The sequence below is a fragment of the Phoxinus phoxinus genome (genome assembly GCF_949152265.1).
Source record: "Phoxinus phoxinus genome assembly, chromosome: 8".
Taxonomy (NCBI): Eukaryota; Metazoa; Chordata; class Actinopteri; order Cypriniformes; family Leuciscidae; genus Phoxinus; species Phoxinus phoxinus.
The window spans coordinates 30567924-30588982 of record NC_136883.1 but is presented as its reverse complement, the minus strand read 5'-3'; the positions used below and the strand labels follow the sequence as shown (position 1 = coordinate 30588982).

The 21059-nt window shown below is 39.2% G+C and overlaps 2 protein-coding genes across 6 annotated transcripts in view; both read right to left on the bottom strand.

The window, feature by feature from the left end:
* Positions 1-1158: 1158 nt before the first annotated feature.
* Positions 1159-2257, bottom strand: cUnh15orf61 (chromosome Un C15orf61 homolog). The gene is made up of 2 exons (XM_079620949.1): positions 1509-2257; positions 1159-1423 (listed from the first exon to the last, which is right to left on the bottom strand). Exons 1-2 carry the CDS (start codon positions 1849-1851, stop codon positions 1296-1298), a joined length of 471 nt encoding a protein of 156 aa, XP_079477075.1. The 5' UTR covers positions 1852-2257; the 3' UTR covers positions 1159-1295.
* A 58-nt stretch (positions 2258-2315) lies between these two features.
* The window catches only part of iqch (IQ motif containing H), a 26620-nt gene continuing 7876 nt past the window's right edge, over positions 2316-21059 (bottom strand). For 2 of the 5 annotated variants that reach the window (XM_079620943.1, XM_079620945.1), the window contains exons 9-21: positions 20217-20768; positions 18777-18843; positions 18304-18387; positions 18044-18222; positions 15977-16249; positions 15712-15900; positions 11284-11404; positions 10730-11016; positions 6687-6857; positions 4541-4666; positions 4391-4452; positions 3872-3980; positions 2316-2990 (exon numbers count right to left, since the gene is read on the bottom strand). In XM_079620943.1, coding sequence (XP_079477069.1) covers positions 2886-2990; positions 3872-3980; positions 4391-4452; positions 4541-4666; positions 6687-6857; positions 10730-11016; positions 11284-11404; positions 15712-15900; positions 15977-16249; positions 18044-18222; positions 18304-18387; positions 18777-18843; positions 20217-20768 — 2325 coding nt within the window. In that variant the 3' untranslated portion in view covers positions 2316-2885. Of the gene's footprint in view, positions 2991-3871; positions 3981-4061; positions 4453-4540; positions 4667-6686; positions 6858-10729; positions 11017-11283; positions 11405-15705; positions 15901-15976; positions 16250-18043; positions 18223-18303; positions 18388-18776; positions 18844-20216; positions 20769-21059 lie in introns of all 5 variants that reach the window. The other 3 variants (XM_079620944.1, XM_079620942.1, XR_013798583.1) reach the window with 2 other exon arrangements.

Here is a 21059-nt window from a genome sequence, read left to right as displayed (position 1 = left end):
TTGGCAATTCAATACAGCCCTGATGGTTTGAAACTGCCATTATTCTTACAAGATTTAGTCATCAGACAATGGCTCAATCTAATCAAAATCACTCGGAATTAAGATTTGCAAGACAAGAGCCAAGAGGTCTATTGATTTGCATGTAATACATGATATTATCACATCGCTGCTGCTACTGAGAGAGAAGGCGGCAAGGCCAGAAAATCGAGGCCTCTGATTAATGTGCCCGGCAGAAAGCTTTGAGAAGTCCAGAGGATCAATATGGTAGTTTGTCAAAGCCGATCTCTGAGGTAATGTGACGAAAGATCCCGCAGAAGAGAGCTGGAGTCAGCAAAGCACATTATCAGAAATCAAAGCATCCGAGAATGACAGGGGGAGGGGGTTAGGGTGGGCTCTGAACGAAGGCCACACTTCCTCTATTGTAATTAAAAACCATTTTATCAGACCTGTCCTCCTAACAATCCCTCTTGCTTCCTATTGACAATATGCCAGGCAGGGCGTGGGCTCTAATTTGACTTTAAATAAATGAGCTGAAGGTATTTAAAATTCTGCATTAGCTTTAGGGAGGAAAACAAGTGGGAAAACGAGGAGTTGCCTAGCTTGTAAACTTCAAATAATACATTGAGATGTATCACAATAATGCCTAATAAACCTGATAATGGCATAATGATCTGCATCCCATGTTTGACCAAATCATTTAATCAAAAAAAAAAAAAAAAAAGACTCCTCAAAAATGTCAAATTTCAAAATAAGCTTGCCTACTTGCACCAAATGGATGAGAAACACATGTTTCTGATAAATACTAATAAAATATGATAAATACTAATAAAAGACATGTAATTAAGTATTTTACCTTGGAAAGAACAGATGTTCTTGAATAATCTGGTCAAACTTTTAATTTTGCCCCTCAATTTTTGGGTTTTTTATCTCTTTTATTATTTATGCAACTGGTTATTTAAATAGCTTCAATTATCCCTCAAAATTTTGGGGGAAATATCTTGCTTAGTTTAGGCAATACTATTAATACAAATACTAAAAATACTATTGTTAAATAATTTAAATTGAGAAATGCGTTTTTTATGCTTTTGTTAATGTTTAGTTATTAATTATCTGACATTTAGATTATGTGTTATACACTGAAAAGAAAACTCCAAAGATGAAAATTAATCATTTAATTTTTTGTGTGTGCAAAAGTGCATTCCAGGGCATTTGCATACATTTTCAGAAATTCTGTATGACAAATATTGGGCTGTGAAACTCAAGTCATTTTCAAATACTCAGTGTGTGTTCTGATATTAGAACTGAGCACCGTCCACCTCCTTGTATGCAAAGTAAACGGTGACAGGTCCTGCAGATGTCTGAACCTTCTCTGTCACACCAACTACCATCCATGAACCCAAGCCATATGCCAAGCATGGGATACCTTAAAGAAAGAGAGGAAAAACATATTAGAAATGCCTTTAGTTTGAAATATCAGATAAAACGTGTTGTAACCTATTAAAACTTACCAAGATTGACGACTTTCAATGCAGCAAAAAAACTATTTTCAAACTGCAGGTTCTGTGGAGGAGCTTTGGTGCAGTGGTATTTGATGAAAGGGAAAGCACCAGTTCTAAGGATGTGGTAGTTCGCTCCCTGCACCTGCCAGTTGAAGTTGGACAGACCAAACTGGTCGTTGATGACGTCACGGTAGCGCACGCAGAACGAAGTCCAGGGCGGGAGCGCGCGCTGTGTGAGGTGACATGTTAATACTTCAGAGGCGGCAGGACGAAGCGCTTTATTCCCAAAGGTGCTGGGGAACAACACCACTTTTAGAAAGCCGCTGTGGATTCTCCGCAGGATATCTGTCATTTCTGAGTTAACCCTCAAGTCTAATATCTCAAGAGCTTCTGTTGGAGCGTCACGTCATTATTTCATCATGAAAAATAAACTAAGCAACGTGACAGTTTACAAAGCCACCACGAGAATTAAAGAGCATCAACCCCCAAATAACAGCCGCTTTGTGACTTTTAGTCAGACTCAGTACAAAATTATCGCCTAAACATTCTGTGATCTTGAATCCTAGTCCCGTTTCGGTTGCCAGTGGAGGTTACACAACTTACCGGAGCGGCTTTAAAACTCGTCTGACAAACATTTACATTGTTACCTGGACGAAAGTACGATTAATGTGTTAGTTTTTCGCAGAAATTATGAAGCGTTCAATATAATCTTCAGTGGTACGATAAATATATTCTCCGGGAAGAAACAACCAAGCGCTTTTTTTTGTTCCTATTTGCTCTAGCATAGATACTGCAGTATTATATAGACAGTATATAAACGTTTTATCATGGATCTTTATTCTCATGTGCACTTATACTTCCTTTCATAATTGGAATTACACATACAATACAATATAGTAATATAGCATTAGTTATATAATACATTCCAACAGTAGATGTACAATATAGATGTACATTTCTAATGTATAGTACCTATTTTAAAAAAACTATCAAAAACTGCTTATTTTTGAGTGATTATAATTTTAAAGAAGATTTAATGCGTAGTTATATTTTGTGTTCCTGGAACATAATTCAGGGTGTAATGAATTAAGCAACTTTCCCCAGTTGTAGTCTCAACCTATATGATGAGCTAGGAAAATGGCATGAATGGCACATCCTGTTCGCATTGTTAATCTTTACAAACAAAAAAAAATTGCACAACATTTTAGATCACTATAAATATGACCTAAAAAGGTCATGGCCGAAATGTTAATGTATATGTATTAGCTATAACTATAAGTTCTATAGAAATGTTTGTTGACAGCAATTACTGAATGTGCAAATGCTATTGATGATGGGGTGTAACTATGTTGATTTATTTGTGGTTGATCTGTGAGGTTTATGTGGTTATAACTGTTCGCTTCCGACTGCAGGAATCTCCTTTTCTTCTTGAGATGTGGTTTGGTTTTGTATGGTCATGCCCAGGATCTCCTCGATGTCCTTGATAAGGTCCTTAAAAAAAGCAAACAATAGCAGACATTCAGAATATTTCTGACTACGGATCTTAACCTCTAACCACTGAACAGTGAATGAGAATTAAGTAACAGTCAGTGTTGAATCCAGTAATTCAGCAAGTGTCAAAGAATCTCCAATTCACTCACAGTGTCCGACAATGTCCACAGTGTTCTACATTTGTAAGACTTCGGCTGCAGTCAGATAGTGGCCAGAGACAAAGCTTTGACTTTAATAAATGAATAGCTTGTGTATTGTATAAGATGTTAATATGACAGGCAATTGGCATGCTCTTTCAAAAATAAATGTGCTCACGTTAAATTTTCTCATCTGAGATTAACCAAAAGCTCAGTTGCTTTAAGTTCCCTTCTCTTTACCACAAAAAGTGTCAGTGAAATTTGTGTATAATGATAGTTTAATAATAAACTTTAGTTTAGTTATAATACTAACAATATATATTTTTAGAATAACATGCTTAGACAATATCATGACATATTTTTGTGCAAACTGTTAAAACTGTTTTTCACTACACTTGGCCCAGTATACTCATCATTTGCTAAAAGTAATATGCTGAAAATTGTTGTGTCATAACTTAATTTGAATTGAATAATAACCAAAAAACACCCAAATTAAATTGAACAACTTTGAATAATGTGATACATTGAAGTTTTGCAGAGCCTTTTGGAGCAAATCGTGGAGTAGTGGACTCCTCTACTGAGTGACCTGCGTTGTGGATATGTTTTTGTCAAAAATCCTTGTGATTTCTGTCCTAGTTTGTAGATACATGACTTGAACGTGAAACATCTATAGTGTTTTTTGATGACTGAAGTGAAGCAGAGAATATACCATCAGCATAAGGACTTCTAAATACATCCGCATACCTTAAAATTGTTTGCTCCTTGCATATTTGGAGCTGATATTTCCTGATGAATGACTGACAGGTTGCGAGCAAAGGTCAGCAGCGCTCCCTGGAGATTCTCCGAGATTGTTCTGTTAACGACACACAGAAACAAACGAGCTTACTAATGATCCCCCAGAACCATCATCAGAGAAAAACAAAAAAACAATCACCTTGTTTGGCTGTGGGGCTGTAAGGAGCTTAATGAGAACTCTCAGCCTTAAAGAGTGTGCTATTCTTTAGGGAGAAATGAGGAAGGAAAGCAGGGCTTCCATGTGATAGGTATAGGATTTATGTGATGAATGCCTTTAATTCGACTCGGCAGTATTTTGCACTCTGACACATTTCAGGTTGAGGTATTCACTACATAATGTTTAATCTGCTCTTGGGAGTGTGCTCAAGGTCTAGATATATCTCTAATGGTAATGGGGACAGAAGAAGGGAAAACAAAGCTGGAGAAAGACGAGGGTAATGCGTCCGCCTGCTTCATGTGGGAACTCACAGCATGCCAAGACTCCTTCTATCTCTGCTGTCATGGAGGGCGAACACGGTGCCTTGCCTTGCCTGAAACATTAGCAGAAGTATATAAAAACACTTGCTCTCCAATCAAAGAGCTCCGGTTGTATTATTGGGACGCGAGCAGAGGTTTTACCTTGACATCATAGCCTATGCCCTGCGCTTTGCACATCAGAAAAAATGTGCTGTAATACACCAAAGAAAGATTGGTGTGGAGAAGTCGGGTGCACATCACTGCAAAGCGACTGGTAGCGGAGGTTTGCTGAGAAGAACACATACACACACAGAGAGAGTTAGACAAGAAATTGCATGTGATTCTGTAGCTAAAAATTTGACCAGTACATCTAAATGATAAATTGACCTCTCGGGAATGGCAATAACCGCCACACTAGAAACAAATAGAAGAGTTTGGGAAGCCCACACAGAGAAAGGGGCTTTAGTCTCACAGTCAAATAGGGCACTGGGGAGACCGGCGAGTCCGGTGTTATTAGGTTATACCGCTGCAGAAAACAGAAAGGTTTCCTATAAAACCCAACGATGCTCACAGACACGGCAGATAAAAGATGTGTCTAAAAGAACGCCACAGGAGCGGATTAGTTAAGAGTGGCAGGACTCGCAGGACTCGTAGCGGGCATGAGGCATATTCTCAGTGACAGATATGAAGCGGAGGGTAAAGCCCTTGCACGGTGTGCGGGGCATGAGTAATTCCCTTCTATGGAACTCTGTTTTCGGCTGTCAGGCACACTATCCTCAAACAACAATAAAAAGCTTTTCCTGCAGGGTTTTAATTGTGTTTGTAATATTCTAGGCCTAAATGATGGCCAAAGCCGGAGCCATTAAGACAGGCAGGCGGGAGCCGGGCGATATGAGGGCATAGAAACTAAATGAATGTTTGATAAAATAATACAAGTCGCAGATTAACAAGCGTAAACTCCGGTTTGCCGCTAATAAAGGAACTCTATTGTTTAGGGGCTGGCATCAGGTTGATGAGGTGCTCAGGCATGCATACACATGCATAATGAATATGGTATGCATTATTTATGGGCTGATTATTTAGACTCATCTATCAAAATGATAATGAATTCAGCTTCTTCTAAACACCAATCAGGTCGGAAGCGTAATTACAGCGTTTAGTTGTATTTAACCAAAATAAAACAACAAAGCTTAGCCGGATCAATCTTTATGGATGCAGTGATTTATCGGGATAATATCCAGCAGAGGACTCTTATTGCTCTTTGGTCCAGTCTCAAGAAACACATTCTGGATAATGGCATTCTTGTGCTTTAAAGAGCTAAAAACATCCCAAAGTGTTCAGAGCATTAACCTTTAAAGTGATAGTTCACCGAAAAAAATAAATTCTGTCATCATTTACTCACCCTCATGGCCCATGGCACTTTCTTTCTACTGTGAATATAAAAGTATTGTTATTTATAGCAGGATGTACAAGCTGCCCTTTTCCATGTAATGAAAGTGAATGGTGACCACGGCTGTCAAGACAAAACTTTCAGTGAATAATGACTTCAATTTCAGTCTTTTCCTCACACTATCATACGGCGGAAGAAGATTTGGAATAAAACACACAACTTGCATACACTGCTTTTATGATGCATTTTTGACAGCCCATAGTTTCGTCCACTTTTATTGTATGGATGAGAAAAGCATCATTAAAACTTGTGCTTACACAGAAGAAAGAAAGTCATATATACCACTATAAAATAAAAAAAAATAAAAAATTGGTAAGAAATTAATACTTTTATTCAGCAATAATGCATTAAATCGATTAAGTGGCAGTAATGACTTTTATATTGTTATAGAATTAAATAATTTCAAATAAATGCGGTTCTTGACTTTTGAACTTTCTATTCATCGAAGACAAAAATATTAAGCAGCAAAACTGTTCATTATAATAATTACATGATAATAATAAGAAATGTATGTTTCTTGAGCACGAAATCAGCATATTATAATGATTTCTAAAGTATCATGTGACACTAAAGATTTGGAGTAATGCAGCTTTGATGAACATAAGAATCTTCTTTCTAAGAATGTACCGACCTCAGACTTTTGAATGGTAGAGTATAGGTTTAAAACAACATAAAGGTGAGTAAATAACAGCATTTTTCATTTTTGATCTCTATGAGGTTATTACTAAACTATTCCAAAATAAAGTCTTGAATATCTGATAAACGTTTTTATACCATATTTCAAATCCAGTACATAATCACATCTTCTTAATGCCAATAGACAGAGTGCATACTTTACTTGAAATTAGAGATTCTTACAGCTTTGACCTTTACTCCAGCATGGGGTACGGAAGACTTCACATCTCTGACTATAGGAGAAACCTCTAGTTTACTGGTGTGGCAGTCCAGCGTCCCCCTCGTCATCATGAGCATCAGCTGGGTCATAGCCAGCTGGTTACTGTAGCCCAGGTCAAGATCAATAGCCCATACCTAAATACAGTACAAGTAGACAATGACAAGAATTTCAAAACAAACAGACAGATGAATAACTGTATTTGCAGGAAGAAAAAAAACAGCTCAGATTCAACAGACGTGAGTGTGTGTGTGTGTGTGTGTGAGAGAGGAGAGAGAGAGAGAGAGAGAGAGAGAGAGAGAGAGAGAGAGAGAGAGAGAGAGAGAGAGAGAGAGAGAGAGAGTTACATACTGTGTCTAAAGCCCAACTGGAGACTCTTCACATCTGTATGGTTAATGGCATCATTATAAGGATATTAAGGGGTCAGGCCCAGTCGTGGCCTTATGCTTAAACAGGGCTAATTTTCCCTGATAATAATCTAAAAGCTATGCCCTCTCTTCAAAAAGTGGCAAATAAATCACCACTGAAGGAGTTGTTAATAACTAAGTGGCAGTTGGCTGACTCTCCTGTCGTCCCTATTTGTCAACCTAAACGCTGCTGCCAGCAAATGCAAATGGTGGCCCGGCTGCTCAAATCACTTTCTGATCACAGTGTTGTGCTCAACGTTCACATCCAGAAATATACAGTGCACTGAATCATCATCTTACACCGGCTTTAATTCAATTGCAAGCACAAATGAATTTCAGTATATAGTAACAACTAAAAAGAAAGAAAATAAAGGATTTTTTATTTAATATTTGTTGATTTTGTCCAGAAAAAAATAATCCTTTGTGTATAAGAAATGTTATGATCTAATTTTTTGCTTGCGAAAGTAGTTAATTCAAAATGTGATAATTTTAAAGCTCTTTAAAAACTAAGCACAAATCCGAAATAAGCCCTTGTAAAGGAATCAAGTAAAGCAATGACCTGGACTCAGTATAGAGTATAGAGCTGAATTCATCCAGTAGTCATACTTAATACCTGTGCTTGTGGGATAGGTGGGACCATTTAGCCAGTCTGTAGAATCAGCCAAGCCTGCTTCATTGTCAACCTCAACAAAGGCGCTTGATATATACGCCCAGATTGTACCTGTCTTCTATAGCCCCTTCACTTTCATTAAAAACTGCAATCTTGCAGCTGAGCCTCCCTCCTCACACAATGTGAGGCAAGCCTGCAAGGGCAAACACATGCGACCCACCTCTCCCCCACACATACAAAAAATACAGACTGCTTTTAGCAACAGGTTTAAATGTAAATTGATGTTTAAATAGAGACAGGTTAGCACTAGTCTGGCAGATCCGTCTGCCTCTGTGCCAGGAGAGATCGGACAGTGATGTTTGGATTTATCCGGCTGAATCCCTTTTGTCAGTTTTAATTGTGTGTGCAGTTTATTCTCAGTAAGACACGCTGAATAAAATTCATCCCGTGCCTCTGTGAATTCACAATACAGAGAATCCTGCCGCTATTCAATCAGAAGAATGTAGGAATTACTTTCATTTGCAGGACTAAATGGCATTCTATCGGGAGTGTATATGAGATTCAAGTGTGAGATTTTCTGTGGGAAAGTATATTCCACCTCCACGAGTAATTTATCTAAATAATCTGCTGTTCTCTGCCTTCCAGAGTCAATCATCTATTTTAAAATCACAGCATGCCAACTGAGTCGATGATTAAAACAGCAGTATATGACATTCATTTGAAAATATATCTGTTCTATAGCATTTCTAGACCAATTTACCCTTTCAGAGTGATAAATAGTATGTGCATATGAAGCTGTAAAAATCAACCACTGACTCAAATGGGGCTCCAGGCTTTCACTGTGTTAAGTAAATGTCATAATCTGTTTTTCTGAGCTCTAACATTTCAAGCACATACATGAGTGATTAGAACACTACACCAACACGTCTGTCCATCTCCACTCCAGGCAGGCCCTTCAACATTAAGAACAACTGAGAATAGGTTTTCTTTTTGAAATAGTGATCGATATAGTGAATTCAATGCGAGTGTGTTCTGCCACCCTCTAGTGGCAGTGGAAATTGGACCGCTAAAAGAACAATGTGACGAGACACATTTCCATCTTAGGCCTGCCAGCAAGAATCATTGATAAAAATCACAGTACTCTAATTAATTATGCATCATGTTGCCTAGTTATATAATCACTCCTTTGCTCACTAATCATTTGCACTATGTATAACATTTCCACAGGGGATATTAACATCCCATGACTTAATAAACAGACCTAGATTTAGAAACACAAGTTTTGAAAAATGACTAACTCAATATCGAACACAGTAAGGTCAGTGAGGTCAAATCCATTTCATTTTTTCCACATTAGACTTACATTTATTTTAATGTATCCCCTCCCCTTTCCCCCACAGAGATTTTTCAGTTGTCATGTCATTTGGCAGAGATGCAAAGCAAACCATGCACGGTCTGAAACGCAAGGAATGCTAGTTAGCCTCCAACTGTTAGGGGTGTCTCAGCACTGTACATTTTTTTATATTTAGGTAACCTTAAAAATGAGCTTCATGAGGTCTAAATGAACATCTAAATGAACTGTTTACAACCTTATTACATTAGCTTATGCAGGTATAAAAACTGCACATATTAATTTTTAAAGTACATAGTCCGTAAAATCAACTCAATGTAGTGTCCTACTCTATTTTTTAGCAGATGTTGAAAAAAGAAGGGGAGAGTCTTGCAAATAACCACGCCAATATGTTCTATTTCTATTTATTGTGCTAGAGAAAACATCACATTGTTCGATCTGTCTTCGACAGTGACCAAGAACCCCAACGTCTGAAGAAAAGACACTCCAGCCTGACCTGTCTGACACCAGTACATAGCTGGGGTGTTGTAAGGTCAGGGGGCAAGGCCTTAAAAGGCGAATTAGTTTATTGACACAATAAGACCTGACAGTTTATTAGATAGCCTTTTGGCACATTAGCCACCCTTCATTGTCTCATCTGTACAGCTCCTAAGGGGAACCTAGGAGTGATCTTATAACATCTCAATAAGAGCCCAGGGCCAGTAGATTGAACCCCCTCGCTATCTATATTCTAAGGTGAGAACGGTGTTACGGGCTCTGACAGAACAGTGCCACATGTCAGATCCCATATCATTTTCAACAGCTTCTTAACATGGCAGGTTCTGTTTTCATAGAGCTGTAAAACACACCACTGACATTTAAGGGTCAATTTGTTTCTGAGCGCGCTTGTTTGATGAAAGATAGATAGAGCTGAGTGCTTCCATTATTCCTGTATCTCAAATGGTAGAGCATGGCGCGAGCAATCCCAAGGTTGTGGGTTTGATTCCAGAAAACTCTACTAATAAAAACGTATACCAAGTTGCTTTGGATAAAAGTGTTTGAGAAATGTGGAAATGCTACATATTGTATAATAGTTTCAAACGCATTATCTAGCCTACTGTACTATAAATGGAAATGTCATACCTATACATTTAACCTTAAGCTTATCTTATATTCATACTCAATTGTACATTAATGTGACTACTTATATAATGCTTCATATCTGTAAAGTATAAAAAAAATATATATATATAAAATATACACTATCATTCAATTTAAAAAAGTATCTTATGTTCACCAAGGCTGCATTTATTTTATAAACAGTTATATTGTGAAATATTATTACAAATTAAAATACCTGTTTTCGTAATGTATTCCTGTGATGGCAAAGCTGAATATTCAGCAGCCCTTAATTTGGAGCTCAAGAAACATTTATTATTATTATCAATCTTTAAAACAGCATTTATTTGAAATAAAACATTTTGTGACGTACATTTTTGCATTACAATTTTTTTTTGTAATGTAAAAAAAATGAATGCATCCTTGCTGAATAAAAGTATTCTAACTCTAAATCTAACTGAGCCCAAATTTTTGAACGGTATTGCAAATATAAAGTGGTTTATATTTTGAGAAGTGTTTTAAAGACTGAGTTGGTTCTCTAACCTGCTGCTCCAGGTTGCTGGGATCCAGAAAGGTGACTAGATCTACGGAGAGGTGTCCCATGATGAAGCGCTGCTGACAGGCCTGACCTATACTGTTGCAGATAGTGTGCAGGACGTCAGGGCAGATGGAGGACTGGGGTACAGTGCAGCCCACCACTTCCAACCCACTGGGCCCACGCAGTTGATCTCCACAGGACAGCATGTGCACATCTCCACCCGGCTCCACCAGAAGATCCACCGTCAGACATGTCACACTATCCGAAGGAGGGAAGGCTTCTATCACTCCACCTGCGGAAGGAGATGGATACACTCTTAAAAATAATGGTTCTTCATGGAACAACAGAAGCCAATAAAGAAGCTTTAACATCAGTGGAAACTTTCCATGGTACTAAAGGTTCTTTATAGTGGGAAAAAGGTTCTTTAGATTATTAAAATGTTCTTCACACTAAAGGTGCGTCCCCAATTTGCACTATTCACCATTTTGTGTGTACTAAGAGTGTACAAAGAAGTGTCTCAAGGAAGATCTGACAGGTTAGAGGTACTTTGCAAACTAACCTTCCCTGAGGAAGTGTTCTAAGAAACAGTTCCATGTGGCATAGCAGGACGTGTTGGCCGGCCGGGCATATGACGCCAGAAGATCAGGAACTTCCTCTAAGAACTTAATCATCACCGGCTCCTGCACCAAAAATAAAAGATAAAAGCACAGTCGGTTATACTGAAAATCCTCTAAGCTTCAATGTGCGACCTAAATAAAACTAATATCTCAACCTTTACATCATTAAGCAATTTCTTACCATGGTGTCTGACTGGGTCTGGGTCTATAAAAAAACATATAGCACTACATAGTGTCGATACCCCTGATGAAGCAGTAACTACTGAAGTGTGTCTTAATTTGACATGCCTTACAAAAGCACAGAAGGTGGTTGTGTATGGGGGTGGGGGACTTTGATTGACAGCCCATTGCCACGGCATCACGGTAGTCTAATAGCTTTAACTGAAGGCAATAGTAACTGCACCTGTCCCCAATAAGAACTGACACATGCTGGCAGATAAATACCTATGCAAGCCAATCGATCAAGAGATCAATCAGGGTCTGTTTCTGATCAATACAGCCCTTGTTTCTGTAACTAGAAAACACCATAATGGCTTTGACACTTAATTATGTTGTTAATTGCAATGTTTGACTTTCCAGGAGTGCCTCTTAAAACCTGTTGGTTAGTAAGAGAAAGAATTTCACCTTAAGGACCTCTCAAAACTGAGAAGAATGGACAGAGCACTTAAGGACAGGCACCACAAGCACATTAAGAACGTAATATATGTGCTTACAACTGTAATGAGATGTATAGAAAACAGTTTTTACTTAAGCACAACATAAAAGGATAAAGAATCATTTTAGTGGGAAAAAATTTAATGACATATCCTTTTTATTTTAGCGCATATGATATAATAAGTAAATAGGTCCTGCTTTACAACCTTGAGAAGTGCAGGTTATGCTAGAAGATGGTAAGGATGAATTATTTTCAATCTCCATTAAGTCTTTATCTTTTATCCCTTAAGTACATTTATAATATTCAAACATATGTCACCATTGACATCACTGAAGAAGTTTCAAGATGTGGAGATACGATGCTGTTGATATTCAAGTCATGAAACAGCCATCATCATATTCAAGTACCAGAAGAGCCAGGGTCAATCGCTGCGCAGTGATTTCACCCCCGACACAAGCCATAAAGCACACAATGGTGCGGCAAAAAGTGTAAGGAAACGGCCTTCGTTCCCCGCGAAAGAGCAGGCGCGCTCTGAGAATTTGCCAATGCACTTCACACAAACAGCGGGGAGGGAAGGAAAGCGAGAGGGAATAATTTTTGCCATTCTTTATTTGGACTTAAACTGCGAACTGTACTGTGAGAGAGGATTCGGGCCTTGCTTGGCTTCCACATAAAGATGAGCTATTTGAAACTATATAAATAAAATAAATGTCTCCTGTGTGCTTTGATTGCTGTTTGATCTCTACATTAGAAAGAGCGACATTGCAGTTGCAAGCATATTCAACAGCATACCTCCTAAGAGGGACATGGGGCTTTTTCAAAGCTTTCCTTAAAGGGATATTTCACTTGAAAATGAGCACTCTGCCATAATCTATACATTTTCATGTCATTACAAACCTATCTTTTAAAAGTAGATATTTAGAAAAATGTCTCACTGTTTTTTTGTCCACACAATGACATACAATTGGGTCCAATGTTGTTTTGGACCCCATTGACTTTCATTATATGGACAAAAACAAGTGAAACATTCTTAAAATATTTGTGTGTGTGTGTGTGTGTGTGTGTGTGTGTGTGTGTGTGTGTGTGTGTGTGTGTGTGTGTGTGTGTGTGTGTGTGTGTGTGTGCGTGTGTGTTTTTTCTTTTTTCGTAAGCCATCTGATATAACTTTCATGTACATCAGATGTTAGACATACAAATATAAAATACAAATATAAAGTGATGATATCAGGTAAATGGACATTTCGAATGGGTTTGAAAATAAAGCCTGGTTATTATATGGACATATTTGCGGATTACTTCCCAAACGCAACATTAACCAAAGGGGAATACAGAAAGTGTCGTTACATTCAATATCTAATAAAATAAACATGGTACAACACGTAATCCCACATGCATTGAATAAAATAAGTAGGAGACAATCTGTCTATCTGTTGATGCTATTAGTATAATGCTCCCTCGTGTCTAATGACCCATGTGCTGGCAGAACGTGCATGTTTGTAATGTGTAAAGTGTTGCGTGTACGGGTCCACCCAGCCGTTGAATAGAGTGAGATCCGCATGTCTTTAACCCATCTACTCTGAATAGCTGATAGGCTCGCCCCAGGCTGAAACACCCCTCTGGGTTTGGGCCTCCCAAACAAACTGCAAAGAATCTTTCTTCACACTGCCTCTAGGTCTGTTTTCACACTTATCTCTGTGGCTGTTCCTCTATAGGGCCACATGGGTTCTTGTATTCTTCCCCTTGCATTAGAAGAGGCTCCTTACAGAATCAATAATTAAACAATGTGCACACAGTAAATAGGGTAAATAGAGGGGGGAGCTCGCCATACACCCGGGCTTGACAGGGGGGAAATTAAAGGATGCATTATACTAAAAACAGCTCCCTAGAGAAGCAAAATAGCATTTAAACTCCTATGACTCCTATAAATAAAGCCAAACGCAAAACTTATGTGAAGCCACTGAGCACTTATAATTGCGTTCTGATAATTACAAAATCATTATAATATTTTTCTCAGAGGATAGTGGCCCTTCAAATGCACGTTTTAAAAATTTAATTGCAAATATGCAGCAGACGTCATACATACAAATTTTGTGTACTTAAAGAACAAAAGGCAATATTTACCCTTTATTACCTACGGCAATTAAAACATTACACTGATAAATCTGCTCTACAATATTTCCGCATTTGTTGCTGAATTTACTAGCTTGAGTAATAAAGTGCAATGAGCATGACAAAAAGATAAATAAAACGAATGACATTCACAATTCACTTATGAGGGGTGCTGCAGAATGGCAAAATTGCCACTAAAAGAGTGAATACAGATTTGTAGAAAGTGAATGACACGCTGAAATAACCTCTGCGCTCTCCATTCTGTTAGCAGAGCTTGCCATTGATTAAAAAGGTTGAAGAGGTAGAATAAAGGCCCGTACTGGCTTCCATATGGCCCAGAAGCCCTAAGGGTGCAGGCCAGCTCATCAGGCCCCAGCTCCCTCTCCTCTCACTGGGACCCCAGCTGGTGAAGAGCCCCCATTTAAAGCTCCTTCACCGCCATCACCATAATGGAGCTTGGCTGGGCCTCAACCGCTTACCTCTGTAATTAACAGCGCCAATGCCACTACAATTACAGCCCCAGATTCCTCTCTCGGCCTCAGTGTAAATTAGGGACTGAGCTAATAGCTTGGAGGTTGGACACGTGGCCTCCTATTGCCCCCGGGATAGAAGGTTACAATAAAAGGCTGGAATGGGAAAAAAAAGAAAGAAAAAAAAGAAGCTAGGTCTGATTTTGCACACAGCATCGTATGATGATAACCCTGTAATTAGTTTATACAAAGCTCACGGTGTAATGGCAAAACACTGTATTTAAATCAAGGGCCAAATTGTAAGCATATGATGCAGAAGAGGGTTATGAACATGATTACAGGCGGATAAAACTGATGCGTTTTAAAAAACACAACAGACTGTTGAATACATCACATTTGAATTAGAATACATAATAAATATGCTAAAATTCTAATGACTCATTATTAATTTCCCATGTATTTGAGTCATAAGCACTCTCATGGCATCAAAGTTTGGCCTTGGTCGATAATGACAGGCTTGCCATTGAGACAAGGGTGAATTTTGTACAGAATATAAATATAAAAACCAGGCAAAGCGGAAATTCTAATGAACAACGCTTGTGACTGAAGTGTAGCTGCATTTGCAAAATAAAAGAAATGGCACATTTCATTTTGCATTTAAAAAACAAGCCACTTGATACTTCTAAATTGCTACTGTTGCAAAATAGGCACGCACTCATGCAGAGTTAGGGTGTGCATCTGAATGGTCTGCGTTTAGGACAAATCAGAACAAATGTTCTCAACGGATTTATTTTATTCATTTTAAAGGCAAAATCACTGGCATCTACCCTGCCTTACTAAAACTTTGTTTTTTTGTGTGTGAAATGTTTAGTATTATCAATATTGTATTAAGGTTTTATTAAATGCTAACACATTACGCTATTTTAGTACTGAAATAGTTCAAGGAACTTATATTCAATTTAAATGAAGTGTATAAATGACCCTGATAACTATAATTAAATGAAACATAATTAAAATAATGAATAATAATACAATGTAAATAATAAAATGTATCCTTTCTCAAAAAAAAAAAAAAATTCCAATCGTATAACTGAAGGGTATTTAAAGTTAACAAAATAAAGCAGTCCTACCCTTACTTGAGAAAGTGACGCTCTCCACTGTTTAGGCCCGTGGCGGATAAACTCCTGCTGTGCCCATGGGCGGCATTTTAGGTAGCTGACGTCACAATAAGCCGTTCCCCGTCCACCTACTTCGCTATCTATCTTGAAGAGCCATCGCTGGACTTCCATGTGTTCTGTCATCAACTGAGCCAGACCTTCATAAAGCTTGGAGAGAGACATATGAATTACTCTTAATATTACATCATAGATGGACGGACAGATGGACGGATGGTTCACTGACCTGCTCCAGGGTGTATATATCCCACTTTCCCGGAGGCACATCGACTCCCGCGCTGCTGAAGATCCTTCTTCCTCCAGATTTAGTGCCGTATAGCTGGGCCACCGCAGGCTCTGTGCCCAGAAGAGGAACTTCCAGCTCATCTGCCACAGCCAGGTCATCGATGTGGGTGACACCGCCAATCATGTAGGCCTGCTTCCCCTGGATCAAATTCTTGATGCGCTTTAGTGTTCGTGGGCTGTACTTCAGGAGCGAAGCTAGACACATGTTTTTGGTCTGTAAGAGGAATATAATGCACTGTTGTGAGTCAATTTGAAGAACACAAAAGCTGCAGAATTAATGCTGTATAAAGATAATAAGCTCTAATAAAGAGAATACATTATGAAAATACATTTTTATTATGTATATTTCCCCCACAAAGGTGAAATCTCAGAGATCTTTGTGTACATAAATAACTGTCCTTTCCACTATAGCTCTAAGGCCTTACCTCTCCCTTTGTCTATGGCTGTAATTTATAGACACGCGCAAACACATTGGGCCCATTACGTGCAGCCGGAGGGGTCATGACCTCTCCTGTACTCCAACACGTTAAATTGATAAAGGAGAGTCAGGGGAGGGCCGTAAACCTCTGCAGCCTCTTGTCTTTACTATGTGCTTAGTGATGGGCTCTGTGGGGAAAGCACTAATTACTCCACATCTGTATGTTTGATCCAAGCAGAATTGTCCCGTCTGTCATTGGCATGCCACGCTGGCAGCAACGGCTAACAGAGATTTATCCTGCTGACACGTCTGGCAGAGTTTACACACAGAGAGGAATCGACAGGGAAGAGGCAGCGCGTGCCACTCGTGCACTATGCGGCAATATATAAATAACGTGTTGTGTTGCACGTGCAGCCAGTCAGGCCTACAATAACTGTAGAAACAAATTTGCATAGTGTTGCGAAAAAAACTCTCCTTGCAAAGTACAGACTATATTATCCGTCAGTCATTCAGTCAGTCTGTCTGTCTGTCTGTCTGCCAATCTATCTATCTATCTATCTATCTATCTATCTATCTATCTATCTATCTATCTATCTATCTATCTATCTATCTATCTATCTATCTATCTATCTATCTATCTATCTATCGATTCATTCATTCAATCAATGTATATATACATTTACGGTAGTTTTGTACAATATCAAATGATTCTAAATGTCGAAAAATACTCATATTAATCCAGAGATTATTGCATTCAAACCTAATCATTCATAGGACATGTGCAACACAGGGTGCCTCTGTCACCCTCTACAGGTGAGAAATAGCACAACAAATTCTTCTATAAAAATGATTTACAAATTTATGTTCACCACCATATTTCAGAAACCACTTTGAGGGGAGACAAAAGGTCTGTGTATGAACACCTAGGTTTGTGTGTGTGTACCTACTTAACTATATTTTGGGGACAAATATGTACCCAGAATTGACCAAAATCTCCAAAAACCTCCCTTTAGGGACGTCCTCATTTGTAAAATAGGGCGGCAGTGGCTCAGTGGTTCATGTAGGTTGTCTACAAACCGAAAGGTTGGTGGTTCAATCCTCGGTTCCACCTGACCAAGTGTCGAGGTGTCCATGAGCAAGACACCTAACCCCAGCTGCTCCCGACAAGCTGGATGGCGCCTTGTATGGCTGACACCGCCGTCGGTGTATGAATGAGTGAGTGAATGGGTGAATGTGAGGCAATGTAAAGTGCTTTGGTGGCCATTGGGTCTGTGAAAGCGCTATATAAATGCAGTCCATTTACCATTACCATTTAAATCTGGTATAAAAATAAAGTAATGAAAGTTTTTTTTTTTTATGTAGAAATGCAGAAAGTTTTGTGACATGGGTTTAGGGGTAGGGTTAGCGTAAGGAGATAGAGTATACAGTTAGTACAGTATAAAAACCATTACGTCTATGGAATGTCCCCATTTAGATAGCTAAGTGTGTGTGTGTGTGTGTGTGTGTGTGTGTGTGTGTGTGTGTGTGTGTGTGTGTGTGTGTGTGTGTGTGTGTGTGTGTGTGTGTGTGTGTATGTGTGGAGCACCATACTGAAAAATACTCCAATGCTTCTGGCATGAGGATGGTGAAGCGTTTGGCACAGTTGGACTCAGGCGCAGAAGCGTCACCCAGCTCAATGGCTGTCTGCAGGCCCAGCAGGTGAGTGTAGTACTGGAGAACATCCTCTCCCAGGCACACCGGAGACACGTAGATGACCTCGACATTCTCATCTGTATGTGACACAAACAGTACTGTGTTCATTTGCATGTGTCTTCTATCAATCCAATTTAATTTGTGGGTAAATTCCTCACCTCTGATGTCACATAGTCGCCCCATTTGGGTATTCTGAAGAACATCAAATCCCCTGTGACTGAGTCGCTGATGCTGGGAATATCCTGTCAAACAAATTAAAATGATTTGAAAATTAGATTTTATCAACAAGTTAATGACTCTATTCTAAGTCAGGACACTCAAAATCCTCAAAAAGACTGCTAGAAACGAATCTCTATAATCAAATGAGTAAATGTATGCAAACTAACAGAGCGAGGCAATAAAAACAATAGGGTTCAACTTCTTAATTATCCTAGCTCACACGGGCCTCTCCTCAGCCACCCCCAGTGCAAAAATCACACTCCATCTGCTGGTGATTACAATTCACACTCATTCTCATCTCAATAGCCAGTGCAGGTCTCAATGTTTTTGACAAATGCATTTGTGTTTATTTTTTCCCCCCTTAAAAATAAGATGTGACCAGGAGCCATCATAACAGATGCAAAGGAATTACCCAATGATGGGACGTGGATAATCGTCCTTTTGGCGGAGGTGATGTGTTTCCAGTTGGCTGCCAGACTCTGTGAATCACAGCAGAGAATAAAAGAGAATAAAAGTGATCAGTGACAGTCAGCACCCACCAGCACATGGATTTATCACGTTGTCGGCCCACCGATGGCAGCAAAGTGAGGAAATTATGCTTGTCTTTCTCCCTGGGTCTCATGGAGACAAACCAAGCATAAATCACATTAATTAAATCAGCTAAGTGCATACTTAGAAACATCTTCCCTCTATTAATTCAATTAGCAGGCTACATGAAGCTTTCTGCCAGGGGAAGATTAAGGCTTAATTAAAAGGATGTGAGTGTTTAAAGGGTGGAAACATACACAAGCTTGTGTCTCCTCTCACAGTGAGTGACGGTGAGGATAAATGAACATGTGGGCACTAATTAAGAGACATGCGAGATTCATAAAGATGTTACAGGAATGACAGCACAGACGAAACATCTGCTCTGACAAATAGAAACTTAATCTAAACGTGAGCTTGTGCTATCACAATTATTCTTTGTATAAGCACCTCTGCACTGAAAGTTCAATTCTCTCCAACGCTACATTGATGAAACGTGTTCTTTACAGGTGTGTTCAGCCTGATTTGATACAACACTTTACTTTAGCGATCAAGAGTGTCCCAGAGAACTTCTTGTGAGAGGAAGTACTGCTCACGGATTCAGGATCCACAGCAGAACAGCTGCAACACTTATTCAGTTTTTTGCACGAATTGGTTGAACAAATTATTTAATTAACTCATTCATAAAGAAAGTTGCAAATGAATCAGTTTTTTTAAATGAATCAGTTGAATAATGACTCACAAATAACAACAGTTGTTTCGTTCCTGAATGAACCAATTGGTTGAACAATTGAATGACTCAGTTATAATAAAGATTATTATTATAATCTTTCATTATAATATTATTATAACCCCTCCATCCGAATCTGTAAACTCCCCTACTATATACCGGTACTAGGCAAAAAACAGTATCTATTCTACAATAAGTTGTATTTCCGAATTTGTAGTATTCATAGAACAGGTGAAAAGTACCCGTCCCGGATGCCCAACTATTTCTGCCGAGATTGTGAAGTTCGCATCCGATAGACACTTTACTATCCCATTATACCACTGGAAAGTTGTTGTTAATGGCCATGAACACACGACAAAACTAACATGGTGGGTGTAGTATGTCCAGATTTAATTCATATTACACACATTCATACTTGTTCCTCGTACTTTGTTTCTTATCAAATTGAATACCTACAGACTGACAATCCGGAATGTACAAAAGACAAGCATGCGAACCCCCCTGTTAAAACATTATATCAATGCTTTTGTAATGCTGTTCGACCTATCAGATCCGAGGACCAGAACTAACTGTTGTATAAATGTGTATGTGATTTACCTCTGCTCGGGTGCGGTAGTTTTCCAGTTGGCGGAGACGTGAGGCCTGCAGACTCTCCTTTAAATGGCCCAGTTTGGCACGTTTCAGCAGAGACATGGCAATAATTTGTGCCGCCCATTTGGGCCTGAGTTGGAGCAGGTAGGCGGTACGGGCAGAGTGACGCCTCCAGCAGGTCTGGATGCGCACAGCCGCTGCCTGATGCCCCCCGTTGCCTTTGTAGCGCTGGCCGGGCTGGCACATCAGATCCCATACCTCATCCCTGTTCTCCAGCACCGAGAGCAGCTTCTCCACATGGGCGCACCGGCCCCTGCTGCCTCTCCAGTTGAGCTCACTGCTCTGCACGCAAGCTGCCAGTCGCTCCCCGCACACCCGCGCCAATGGCACCGCAAAGTCCAGTAGCATCCGCTGCAGCTGATCCAGAGCCTCCACAATTGCAACCCAGCACAGACAGTACTGCTTTTTAAACCTACAGTAGTCAGGAGCGTCCGGGTCAATCTGACCCTCAACTATGGTGAAAGGATATTTGCTGACAGCAGCTTGCACTGGAATGTTCTAAGAAGAAAGAAATGCATATTATATAAAGGCAAATGGTTATTGCAATTAATAAAAAAAGGGTTACTAAAACTAGAAACGAGTCTCAATTTGCACACTTATGCACTACTCTATGCCGTTTTGTAGTATAAAAAGTGTGCGTAGTGCATTCACACTAAAAATTCCAAAAAGAAAAAGTGCACTTCAAATACCCGGATGATGGACTGAATTAACCAGGAAGAAAAGTGTGGAATATTGGACACTTAATGCGACTCAACTGGCTATCAGACTCTTGATGCTGAATGACAAAAT